Consider the following 13,716-nt stretch of genomic DNA (forward strand, 5'->3'; position numbering starts at 1 on the left):
TGATCTGACAATTCTTGGTTGAGCATTTTGTTACAGATTTTGAGTAAGAAATTCACACTTTGAAAAAACAGCAAGAATTGTGTTATTGTTGAGATGCATTTCTAAAAACACTTGAATTGAAGGGAAGCGTGGTCTCTTTTTTCCTTGTAAGTCAACAAACTGGAATTATCCATTACTTTCAGTTGGATGGCAAAAGCAAAATTGACTGAGCAGTATGTTCACTGTTATGTAACCAGCATACAACAAACACACCAATAGTACATCTTTATGCACCTGAATCTGCTCTACAGGGAAGAGAATCTCACCATTTGTGGCTCAGGATCACTAATTTAATGTTTTCATTGCATTTGAGCCATGACCTCTGGGCTTGTCCCTTGCATGAAATTTTGTCAAATCTGTTCCTACTCTACTCTCTTGCTGAAGTTAAGGTGCCATCTGTTAATTTTATACCTAGAGTGCTGAGTGACAGGTGCTCTTTAATCTGTCAACCACCTGGTGTGCATAAACAGGACCTCCATCTAAAAACCCTCTTTTAAAACAGCTTAATATGTTACCTAACAAATAGCACACAAACATATGCACTCCCCCCCAAAAGTATTGGAGTGGTTGGCCCAATTTCTTTACTTTCGCTGTAGAGTGAAAACATTTGGGTTTGACATAAAAAGATGAATACGAGACAAGAGATCAACATTTCAGCTTTTATTTCCAGGTATTTACATCTGGATCTGATACACACTTAGGAGATAGCTTTATTTGTGATGGAACATCAAATTTTGAGGTGAGCAAAAGTATTGGAGCAGAGAGACTTAAATACATTGAAGTGAATAAGACTTAATATTTAGTTACAAATCCTTTTTTTGCAGTAACTGCATCAAGCCTGTGACCCACTGACATCACCAAACTTTTACATTCTTCTTTTGTGATACTTTATCAGGCTTTCACCACAGCCTCTTTCAATCGTTTGTTTTGGGGGGTTACTTCCTTCAGTCTCTTCTTTAGCAGGTAAAATGCATGCTGTAGAGGGTTTAGGTCTGGAGATTGACTTGGCCAGTCTAAAACCTTCCACTTCTTGCCTCTGATGAACTTCTTTGTAGTTTTGGCAGTGTGTTTTAGGTCATTATCTCGCTGCATGATGAAGGATCTCCCAATCAGTTTGGTTGCATCTTTCTCTAAATTGGCAGGCCAAATGTTTCTGTAGACTTCTGAATTTCTTTTGCTGCTACCATCATGTGTTACATCATCAATGAAAATTAATGAGCCCGTCTCAGAAGAAGCCATGCGAGCCCAAGCCATGACATTACCTGCACTTTGTTTCATAGATGAGCTTGTATATCTGGGATCATGAGCAGATTCTTTCTCTCTTCAAACTTCAGCCTTTCCATCACTTTGGTAAAGGTTCATTTTTGTCTAATCAGTCCATAAAACATTGTCCTAGAATCTTTCAGGGTGGTCCCTGTACTTTTTGGCAAATTCCAGCAGGACCTTCCTGTTCTTCTTGCTAATGAGTGGTTTACATCTTCTGGTGTAGCCTCTGTACTTTTGTTCATTAAGTCTTCTGTGATCAGTAGATGATGATACCTTCACTCCTGCTCCTGGAGGTTGTTGATGATGTCACTAACAGTTGTTTTAGGGTCTTTCTTTACAGCTCTCACAATGTTTCTGTCATCAACTGCTGCTGTTTTCCTGGGTCTAACCATTCACGACTGTTACTGAGTACACCAGTGGTTTCTTTCTTCTTCAGGACATTCCTAAAGATTATATTGGCTATGGCCAATGTTTTTGCCATGGCCCTGATTGATTTTACATCTTCTCTCAGTTTCACAATCACCTGTTTTTCACCCATAGACAGCCCTCTGGTTTTCATATTGGAATCACCTCTATAAATGCAGTCTGCACAGGCAAAACCCAAATCTGAAACTGAGCGTAGACATCCAGCACTATTTATTGTGTGACTAATCAAATGTCATTGGCACACCTGGGCAACAGAACACATCTGTCAGTCAAATTTTCTAATACTTTTGCTCACATGAAAAATGAGAACAAATAAACAAATAATATCTTCAAAGTGGTGTATCAGATCAAGACATAAATACCTGGAAAGCTGAAATGTTGATCTGTTGTCTCATATTCATCTTTTGATGTCAAACCCAAATGATTTTAGTCTACAGCAAAAATAAAGGAATCAGGCTAACCGTTTCAATACTTTTGGAGGGGACTGTAGGTGCACATCCTTACATACAGCACACTCCCCTGTTCCCCCAGAACAGTATGCAGAGGTAGTGGGAGAGCTAGCAGCACCATGAAAGTAAGTGTTGACATTGTTGCTGGTTGTGGAATTATTGTTAGAGTTATGAGGTTGCTAGGTAGTCTAATTATACTGTGGAGGCTAAGTGCCTCCACCTATGAATCAGCAACCAAACTGAGATAAGGAGACGATTTTTTCTCTTCATTAGCCTTAGTGTGCTTTGCACATTTAAAAATAGAACACAGAATTCTAAGTGCCATCAATAGTAAAGTTTAATGCCAATGTATTTCATAAATGGAAGGCCACATCTACATTTTTACATTTTTTTAGCAGACACTTTTGTCCACAGTGATGTTTATCTGTAAGTTAAACACAGGCAACACAAGCAAGGAGGAAACAATGTCAGTAAGTGCCAACAAATAGTTTCAAGCCCCGTCTCATAGAGGTGCTGATGGGCAATGCATAGAGGCCATGTTTAGATGGTACAGAATAGATCTTTTTTAATCATCATCATTAACAGCAACAGCTCTTTAATATCATTATCATCATCATCATTATCATCAGTATTGTTTAAATATCATCAGCGGCATCAAGATCATTTTGTGCAAACATGTTCATCACAGATCTATTTTTTTTTTTCTTTTTTTTTTTAAAAGGAAAGGGGCTCTTCAGGGACTTTAGACAGACTTTGTGCACATGAGTTTAGTTTGTCCAAGCTGTATTTCAGTTGAACAAGGTAACTGGTTGTAATGACATGGAGCTTAGTCTTACAAAGGTTGAGCTAAAGGGGCAGTTCTTTCCTTCATCTGATGCAGTGGTTCTCAACCTTTTTTCAGTGATGTACCTCCAGAGGAATATTTTTTCAGCCAAGTACCCCCAACGCAAAGCATTTTTGGCTGAAAAAAATATGTTAAACAGTGCTGTATTATAAGTATCTGGTTTATTAGTGGGGATGCTGAGTCGGCATCCACACTATTAATATTCGCGTCTGCCATTTTCTTTATTAGTGGGGATGCTGAGTAAGCATCCAGACTATTGATATTCGCGTCAGCCATTTTCTGTATCATTATTAGTGGGGATGCTGAGTAAGCATCCACACTATTGATATTCACGTCGTCCATTTTTTTTATTGCTGCGAATGCCTTTAGCATCCACAGCTATTGTTATTCTGCGTGAAAATTCTTTATATTTATTCTTCCGCTCACTTTTTCGCCGTGCTTCTTCTCCCACAAAATTCAACCGATTTTCACCGTTCAAATTTCAAAAGATTCAGCTTCATTAGGGACAATACTGCTATGACTTTTCTAAGAAATATTCATTAAACATTCTGAGATATTCAGTTTTTTTCACCAAAATTTCCCCCCGTAGAAATCAATGGGTAGAATGTTCAAAAGGGCTTCAACCTCCACATTTCACACATCTTCTAACCTTCATTCAACACCTTATAACTCATTCATACTTTCACTTACAGACTCCATTCCAGCTCTTAAATATTCACGGAGATTTGCCTATCTCAGAATGATTCAGCTCCTTCGTATCTTTCATCGTTTCTTCACAGCGATCCTTTAAATTCACTAAACCATTTTTCTCCTGTCACTTCTAACCCCATTCATTTCAATGGGAGAGAACTTTTGGCAGTTAATTCAGGGTGCATTCACACCAGAGCTGTTTGGTCTGCTTTAAATGAACTCTGGTCCATTTCCCCGGATAGTCCGGTTCGTTTGGGGTGGTGTGAAAGCTCACACGAACTCTGGTGCGGACCAAACAAGCGGACTCTGGTCCGCTTAAAACAGGGAGTCTCGGTCCGCTTCCAAACGAGCCCTGGTGCAGTTCGTTAGAGGTGTGAAAGCAAAGCGGACCAACTTGTAAACCAAAGGCAGGAAGTGGCATAAAGCGTAATGATATACGGATTTATATGTGATTAAATATGCTCAAATACATGTCGGTACCTCGCTTGGTGTCTGGGTAGCCATGGCAACACGTCGTAGTCCATGCTGATTTATTTGTCTCATGTAAAGGACAACATGCTAGACAGCTAACCACCTTGCTGGCTGCTCATAATGCAACATTGCAAGAGAAGAAACCACAAGACAGTGTAAATTCGGTGTTTTTTTATTGTTTATGTGGAAGAAAAGACCGAAGAAGTTTCATCTTCTTCTATGCCTTTTGTTCTTCTTAGTCAGCGTTTGTTCGTGGAGAAAGTGCCACTAGCAGGCAGAGGTTGTTGGTGTTCAGACGGTTTGGTCCACTTGACCAAAAGAGCAGTGTGAAAGTGAACCAAATCAAACCAGGGACACACAGAGGGCTGGGCTGAGCCCAGTCAGGTACAATGAGGAGGATGGACCTGTCAAACTTTGTCACTGTAGATCCAATTCTGACACCTCATTTATCATGGATTATTTTTTCTTTCTCATTTTAGCTCTTTCAAAGACATTTCTGATCAGCTACTGTTTAATCAGGTTAGAATTCTTTACAACAAGCTTTTTACAACCACTACATCAAGAGTCTCTATTGGTAACTACTTTGCAGTTGAAACAACAGCAGTTGGCCCTGGGCCTTTAAACAGTATATTAAGCTGGTTTAAAGGATTATTTTTAGTTGCATTTTCCAAAGTACTTTCTATTTGATTAAAACTTGTCTTTCTTTTCTTTACTGATGCAGGTTTTTTTTTAACATTACAATAAGCTTCTGCCCTACAAACTTCATTCCCACTATTAGCAGTTTGGCATTAGCCATTCAAAATGACATTTAGCTTCTTTTGAAGATTTTTCCTACCCACCATTAGGACTTCAGCACGAGCCATTCAAGATAGCATTTACCTTCTTTGGCAGAATTTTAAAAACCCTGCATTAGCAGTTTTACTTGAGCCAAACTGCAAAGCACTTAGCTTCTTTCACAGATTTTTCATACCCACCACTAGCAGTTTGGCATTAGCCATTCAAGATAGTATTTAGCTTCTTTCAGGGAATATTGAAAACCCTGCATTAGCAGTTTGGCTTTAGCCATTCAACATGACATTTAGCTTCTTTCTGAGATTTTTGTCTACCCATCATTAGCAGTGTCGCATCAGTGATTCAAGATTACATTTAGCTTCTTTCAGGGAAAATTAATAACTCTGCATTAGCAGTTTGGCTTTAGCCATTCAAAATTACATTGAGCTTCATTCTAAGATTATTCATACCCACTATTAGTTGTTCAGTTTTAGCCATTCAAGATAACCTTTAGGTTCTTTTTCAGATTTTTCAAACCCACCATTAGCAGGTAGGTGTCAGCCATTCAAGAATTCATTTAGCTTCTTTCAGGGATTTTTTCAACCCAGCATTAGCAGGTCTGTGTGGCTGTTCAAGATTACCTTTAGCTTCTTTCAGGGTGTTTTTCTACTCAGCATTAGCAGTTCAGCGCAGCTGTTCAGCAAATTAGCAAATCAGCGCAATTTCTTCAGAAATTGCATTCTCTAGTTATTATTCTTCTTACGTGTCCGCTATCTCCTCCTTCATACTTTGTCATATCAACACTGTTTAAGCTTTAAAAAATTCAGTTTGTTTGTAATTTGATTGCTATGACTTTTCTCATTTCTGACTTTTATAATTTTTAGAATATTTAACTTTGTTTAACAATGTTAAACAGATAGCAGAATTTCACAAATCTGCTTTCTTCAACTCCTCATTACTTTGGCATTCCTTGGGCTATTTGCACTATTCTACTACCATACTCTTCAGCTTCTTGTGATCTTTTCAGCTATTTTTAATACTTTTTATAGTATTTATACTTTTTGAACTATTTGGCTTTTTCTAAAACTAAAATAACACTATTTCAGATGCATCAGCTCTTCGAATCCTCTAAAACTCTTTCAACTTCTAAGACTTTTAACTTCAGCTCATTGCCATGTACAGACTTCATTTTTGCTTTAAAACAAAGACAAACTCTTTAGCTATTTAGGAATGATTCACATTTTTTATATCTTCTATAGATTTCTAAAAATCACTGATCAAACTTCAATGAAGATTTTGGCTCTCTCACACGTTAACAGTGGAGTAGATGAGAGGCTTAGAGTGATGAAATCACTGCTAGAGCGGGCCAGAGCTCAGGATTCGAAAGCAAAACTTCCCAAACAAACTGCTCTTCTAAAAAAATGTTTGCTCCAGAGAAATAATTTAAATTGCAAACATTGCCACACATCTCCTCTTGCTCACACAAAAAATTTGAGGTCAAAGGATCAACAGTTATGGCACAGTGAGCTTCAAAGCGTGAATGACACCCCTACAGCTGGCTGTCTCCTTTAATATAAATTTTCATCCTGAGGTTCTCAGTGGGGGGCTTTCAGAACCCCTTTTTGAACTCGCTCTTGAACCATGATTTTTTGCTTCCCACACATAAAAAAACATATCACCGCGTTCAGCAACTTCTGCTGATTCTCATGATATCTTTGGTACTCTGCTAGGTTTTACAACCAAAGCTTAAATTGACTTGAGTGCATGTACTCCTCTCTCAACTCAGTTTTCTGAGGTGTCTCAAACTGAAAATTTAACAGGTGTGACTAATTAGCTTTGATCTCAGCTGTGACTGATTAGCTATGATGTAATGCGGGCACTCGTTACCATAGCAACCTAGGAGCCCTACACAAACACACAAATAAATGTATCAACACTCCCCTTTATCTATCACATACATGTAGCTTATACTATAATAGATTTAAAACTGTTAACCAGTGATACTCCACGTGTGGCTCTTTTGTGACTATTTGTGGCTCTTTTATATCTTGATTTTAAATATTATTCCCCCAGAAAACCTTAAAAGGGAAATTGCCAATTTTCACCCATTTAAGCTACCTTTTGCCATTAATCACCACTTTTTTCAACTTTTTTTACCCATTTTGACCAGTTTTTTGCAACTTTTTGCCCATTATTTGCCACTTTTATCCCATTTTTGCCCCGTCATCATTTTTGTTGCCATTCTTCAACCATTTAAGCTGCCTGTTGCCATTAAATACCACTTGCTTCCTCTTTTTTGCCTTTTTTTGCCACTTCTTTTTGCCACTATATCCCATTTTTGTCCTTTTCACCATCAGTGTGGGGCGCCGGTAGTTGAGTGGTTAAGGCGTGCACCATGTACACGGGCAGCCTGGGTTTGAATCCGGCCTGCGGCACCATTTCCCACATGTCTTGCCCCCCTTTCTCTCTGTTTCCAAATCTATCCTTTGTTCTCCTCTATCTAATAAAGGCGCAAAAAGGCCCCAAAAAAATCTTGAAAAAAAAAAATTCAACAGTGTGCAAAACATTGCTCATTTTATAGAAGTCTCTCTTGAACTAGTTTGAAATAAGACCACAGAACGTCTTCAACTTCTTTAAAAAAAAAAAAAAAAAGAAGAAGAAAGAATTAACTTCATTATAAATAAAGATATATGCACACCAAAATTCAGTGATTTCACTGAGCTTTGCTCCTTTAAGAAGTGAGTTTTTTGTAAAAATGGGTCATAAAACAATGTTGGCCTGACCGTACACGCTATCAACATTTTTGAAGAATTTTATTTTATACCTAGAAAGCCTCTGTGTTTTTGTCCCAGTGTTTCAGTGCAAGAGCATGTAACTGATAGCCAAAGCCTGCATCTGTTTTGCTGTATAGCCTAGCTTCCTGGCCAGCACAACCATCAAGTCTTCTTAAAGGAGCAATGCTCACTAAAATCACTGGGGGCTAATTGTAATGCGAGGTACCTCATACGGCCCTACTTCAAAAATTCTGAAATATCCCTTCAAATCATAACCTTAGTTAAAGATTAACATTTCTTCACAAAAAAAAAAAAAGAAAGGAAAAAAAAAAAGAAATCATGTGCGCAGATGGTTGAGTGGTTTAAGGCACTACCCATGTACGCGGGTCTGGCCCTGTTTCCTTGTTTATCCACTGTTCTTTCTCTATCTAATAAAGGCATGAAAAGGCCCAAAAATTAAACTTAAAAAAAAAAAAAAGAAATCATTCACATATTTATTAACAGAGTAATTGAGACAATATTGACTGACAGGTGATGTCATGTGGCATGTGCCAGGGTGGGTCAAACCATCCTGCCATGGGGGAGACTCTGGGTCTTTTAGGATAATAAAACTGAATAGCCTACTAAATATTAACTTCGGTTTATGAACTTACACTTATATTTTATTGGAATATTTAAAAGTTACATCCAAGGGTTTTTTGCATGGATACTATTTTTCTTATATATATATTTATTTATTTATTTTTTAAATCTCATATACCCCCTGGAGTGCCTTCATGAGCCCCAGGGGTATGTGTACCACTATTTGCGAACCACTGATCTAGAGATATCAATGAGGCTGTTTTGTTATCTGGCTGGAATGACAAGAAGAGCAAAGTAATATTAAGAGAAAAACTCAGAGACAATGACTGCACCAAGTGGTGTATGTGTATTAAGAAGAGAGGGATAGATGTTCTGACCCTTGAGGAATCCCAGGGGATAAGCTGCATGCTTTTGGCACTTCAATTATCCAAGATACTGTTATGATACCTCCCTGTGAGTTGACCCAAGCAGCAACTGTTACCAGCAGTGTCAGAAAACTGATCATGCTTCATCCTAGTGATTATGGTCTAAATACTTACTGAAGTTATGCCACAACCTGTAGATTTTTTATTAAATTGCACTGCTTAAAATCTGAGGATACATTCTGTTTGAATCCACATTTTTTGTGGAGATTTCACCCTGTTGTTCATTTCCTCTTGTTCCTTTCCAGACATAAAATATGATAAAATTGTGATTTTTGTTCTTTTTTTTTTTTTTTTTACTAAAAAAAACCCTGAACATTGCTGACCTGTTTGTTATGTCAACTGTAAGGGCAGCAGTCACCATTTATCATCATTAACAAGCCATAGGAATTATGCTATAGGTCAGTTAACTGTTAAAATCACAAAAAATGTTTTGAAAACTGGAATGCAGTTGTCCTGGTAAAGTGATATTTTATGACAAAGAACTCACCTCACAGACAGCATGATTGAATGACAGTTGAATCCTTAAGCATTGCTGCCAACGTTGGATCAAAAATACGGTGGGCAGAACGAAGAAAACAGAGTCACAATGTAATGTGCTTTCTCACATTTTGTGAATTCCTTCTGAAACAAATGCAGTTTCACAGATTTCAAATGTCCTGCAAATGCCTTGCAGATTCTGCAAGGTTGTGTTTAACTTTGGTTAAATAGATTCCAAGTATCTTCTGAAAGCACACAATGTCTCTGTGATTTAATGATGTATTCTATATTTCATTAAGAAGATGAATGGCAATAACAAGAGCACAGACTGATAAATTAGATCAGAGCTTTATGCCCACAGTTAATAGAATAACAGTTGTGGAAACGTTCCAGTGCAAAATATGTGGAAATGATAAATGTGTCTGAAAACAAATTCTTTTTTTTTCTGTTTCTTCAGATCAATGGAGAGGAGGAGCAAAGGCGTGCAGAGGAGGGTAAGGCGCGTTACCTCCAGAATAAAGCAAAGAGGCAGGCAGAAAAGGAGCGCCAGATTGCTGCTACTGCTCACCAACGTTAAACCCCACCACCAACAGTATAACCCACGGCACACCTGCAGTAAAACCCTATAAAAATCTAGTCTCCTATTGTGTAATTGTAGCCTCCTTTTAAACCTGAACCTGTGACTATTATTTTTCTGTAAAGCACACCAAAGTGTCCACATTGAGCTGAGTATATGTCAAAGTAATCCATTATTTTTGGGGAGATCTTTATTAAGCTATAGTTTGAAGCAATTTCATTGTCAGTGCAAGTAAGATTTCTATTTTGTTGTAGGAATATTTTAGGGTGAAGACTTTATGATAAATGTGAATGCAACGCAAAAATTTGAGTGCGAGAAAATGATGAATAAGTGAGTGAAAAATAATGAATAAAAGATCCAAGTGTGAGTTTGGGGCTCTTGTTTCATGTCCTTGCTTGTTTGATGATGTCATTGTCTTGGGCATGCCCTTTGTAGAGATGGCACACGCTATCCATCTTTTCAGCTCTGTGTCTTTCACAGAGAATTCAGGGGAGCTTGGGGGCTTTGACTCAACTTGCATCTCCCACGCCCACCCTTCCCCTCCCTCCCTGCTTCTCCTCCTCTTATTCCCGTCTGTCACACTGTGAATCCAGCGTTCACTGTGCCCTGCCATGCTCGCCTTTCCCTCACTTGCCTAATGTCGTGTACTCATCCACCTCCAGTCTCTGGCAATGTCACTTTTCCTCCTCTCATTCACTCAATGTGTCCCTCTGTCTACCCCAATTTTCTCACAGTCTCACTCCTTTTGTCTCTAAATGACATGCGAGGGCTCAATGGAGCAGATATAGGAATAAATATGTCTGTATGGGCCTCTCTCTCTGCATATATCCTCATTTTATGCATGCATGTATGCAAAAAAGTGAAATCTCATACCACTGGAAAGTCTGTTTATTTCCCTTTTAAAGCAACATGCATTTGTGGGATGAGCAGCAGAGATGAGTTATGTGGGTTGATGCCATGAATAATTTGCCAAATCTCTACCAATGCCAAACAGCTTATTTTGATGTTGACTCTTGTGTGGTGTTTGGTGGATTGGATGATCCATCTCTACTGCCAAATTCTGAAAATAGTCTCTGATAAACCTTGCTCTGTGGGGCGACTGCTGTCATCTTGGAGGAAAGAGTTCAGTCCCAGACAGTGGAGATATGGAATTGCCATTGGCTGCAGAATCTGATTTCAATATCTTGGTGCACTGAGATTGCCTCTGATTACAAGCCACCAGTGAGGGAGACACTGCCCCAAACCATCACTCCTGCAAAAGATGTTACTCTATCGGTGCAGCAATCAAACTAGAGTTCTCTATGTCCTCTTCACACATATGGACTCAGTGCTGAAATTAACAGGTTACCAATCAGGCTCCTGATTGTCAGCATCTGGGGTACCAGAGGCTTAATGAGTTAAGAACAACAGTAAAATAAGCTGTTTGGTATTGGCAGAGAAGATTTGGAAAATTTTTATATGGACACACACTTTTGTGCTAAGTATACTTAGCACAAAAAGTAAGGAAGTTTGTGTTTGGTAGATTATTTCTTTGTTGTAACAATGCTTCTTGGCAAAAAAAAAAAAAAAAATCTTATACCATTGGAAAGCCTGTTTATTTCCCTTTTAAATGGTGCCACATCTGTAAGGAACATGCATTTGTGGGATGAGCAGCAGAGCTGAGTTTGTGGGTTGTGCCCATGAAAAATTTACCAAATCTTCTCTGCCAATGCCAAACAACTTATTTTGCTGTTTCTACTAACTCTTGTTTTGAGCTTCTGGTACCCCCAGGTACTGCCAGTGGTGCCTGATTGGCACCTGATTGGCAGCACCTGTGACCATGGGCCCTTTTACAGTGGTCAGTAGGTATCTGCTCAAAGAATTGGCATGCCACGTTTGACTGATCTGGATACGGCCCGTGTGATAGGGCAACTTCAAGTTGGTGTTCTGCAAAACCAAGTTGCAGCATTGTTTGGAGTGAGCCCTAGTACCATCTCTGAAACTGAAGGCCAAGTTTCATGTAACTGGGGAAGCACTGTACTTGCGTCTTTTCATTTGTTCTGCATCTCACAAATGTTCTTCTGTTTGATCCAAAGACCTCCAACTTGGAATCATCCTTTCACAACACCTTCTTCAGTGTCCAGTCTTTTTGCTCCCTTATTAGTAAAATGGTATTTAGCTGTGCAACAGGATTGACTTCGATTAGCAGCCGTACAAGGAGATTCATACAGAGGACTGACAGTTGTTAAGAAATGTTTGTAAACTGCATGAAAATGTTTTTCTTTGGAAAACAAATAAATTTGTCAGTGATCCCAAACTTTTGAGCGGTAGTGTGAATATATATATATATATATATATATATATATATATATATATATATGTACATACTGTATATGAATATATATAAATATATTCATATATGTTTACATACTGTATACATACATATATATATATATATATATTAGTTCTGTAAATTGATTTTAAAAATTAATCAAGGTAATCACATCACTATGCTGTTTTCTTTAGTTTTAGTAATTTTTAGATTTTTAAATATTCTTACTATCAAGTGTTCATTTTCATTATTTTATCTTTATGTACAGCACTTTGAAAGTGCTTTTTATTAAAAAATGTATTTTTATTAAGCTTGTTATTTTATTAGTATTATTATTATTATTATTATCTATAAACTAACATTTAAAATACTACCATTTACTTGTATTTTTGGTTAAGATAAATTTGTAAAAGTATAGTGTTTAAATGAGGAAATATTAAACAAACTAGAGTTTTTAAACTTATTTGTGGTTTGTAAATCAGAGCGTCTTAATTCACTGAGCAATAACATTTATAAACTGCAAACAAGCCCAGCAGACAAACACATCAGGCACAAAACAACTTGTGCTGTAAAGTGAATGATCAGGTGTGCTGTTACCATGAGGTAGCTGAAGTTGCTGGCTGATGTCCAGTGGTCTCTCATCGGTGGAATTAAAGACCCTGTAAAGTAAAAATAAATCTGTATTTAGGTTTGTCGTATGATAGATCACTGTGTTATGAACCCCCAGGTCAAATTTCAGTCACATAAAGCATCTCCAAGTTTATAAAATTAAGCATCAAATCATGAAAAATGAGGCAGCAAAATCTGCTCCAGGATGGTGTGGGCGTGTCTTTTGAATGAGCTGAAGCCACTCCCACTCAGGACACAGGTAGTCTGCAGCATTAACCCCCTCACTCATGGTGTCATACTTGGAAAAATACTTTCCCCTTAAAACATGAACCAATAAACAAAACATGCATAACTATAACTTTGCAATAAAACATGAACATTATAGAACAATACAAGAGCACAAGACTGAATTCCTTTGCACAAAATGAACCAGAGGTCCTTGCTCCAGGTGACTGCTTCCTTCCACAATATTGTAGTGTTAGAGGGGCAGGGTCATTCTCTACTGTGGGCTCATGACATCATGAGTTGACATATTGGCCCCGCCCACATGAAACCAAGCCAAAAGAGATGAAATGGCCTAAATCCAGAATTCAGTCTCATGTAGATCTCAGAGTTTTCACATGTTTACAGCAACCACATTCCAACATTTCTAGAGTGTTAAGACAAAAACTTGGGATTTCAATTTATGGGGTCTTTAATGTAGCTCGGGCAAGCTGCTCCACTTTAGTTGCCTTTTTAGCAGTCATACAGTTCACGGATTCTTGTGACAGTAGTTCTCGTAGATGTTCTGTGTTACGGATCATCAGAGGTGACCCGGATGATGTCTTGAAGCACCTTGTTGTTAATGATGTCCATAGTTCACTTAGATGTTGTCATTTTGGGGACAAATCTGAGTCTAATGGACTGCGTCGGTGTAGCTTGACATTATTGCTTGATCCCGTATAGTTGTTAGTGTCTTGCTTACAGTAGCTATCATGGCTTACCCATGTTGTTTTTAGCATAGAC

General features: G+C 38.1%; 1 protein-coding gene across 2 annotated transcripts in view; it reads left to right on the top strand.

The window, feature by feature from the left end:
- acot7 (acyl-CoA thioesterase 7) overlaps positions 1 to 10,158 on the top strand; it is a 173,614-nt gene extending 163,456 nt beyond the window's left edge. For both annotated transcript variants that reach the window (XM_041799647.1, XM_041799648.1), the window contains one exon: positions 9,672 to 10,158. In XM_041799647.1, the coding sequence (XP_041655581.1) occupies positions 9,672 to 9,791 (120 nt within the window). In that variant the 3' untranslated portion in view covers positions 9,792 to 10,158. The remainder of the gene's footprint in view (positions 1 to 9,671) is intronic.
- The last annotated feature ends 3,558 nt before the right edge of the window (positions 10,159 to 13,716 follow it).

This window comes from Cheilinus undulatus, linkage group 11 (assembly GCF_018320785.1).
Source record: "Cheilinus undulatus linkage group 11, ASM1832078v1, whole genome shotgun sequence".
NCBI classification, from domain to species: domain Eukaryota; kingdom Metazoa; phylum Chordata; class Actinopteri; order Labriformes; family Labridae; genus Cheilinus; species Cheilinus undulatus.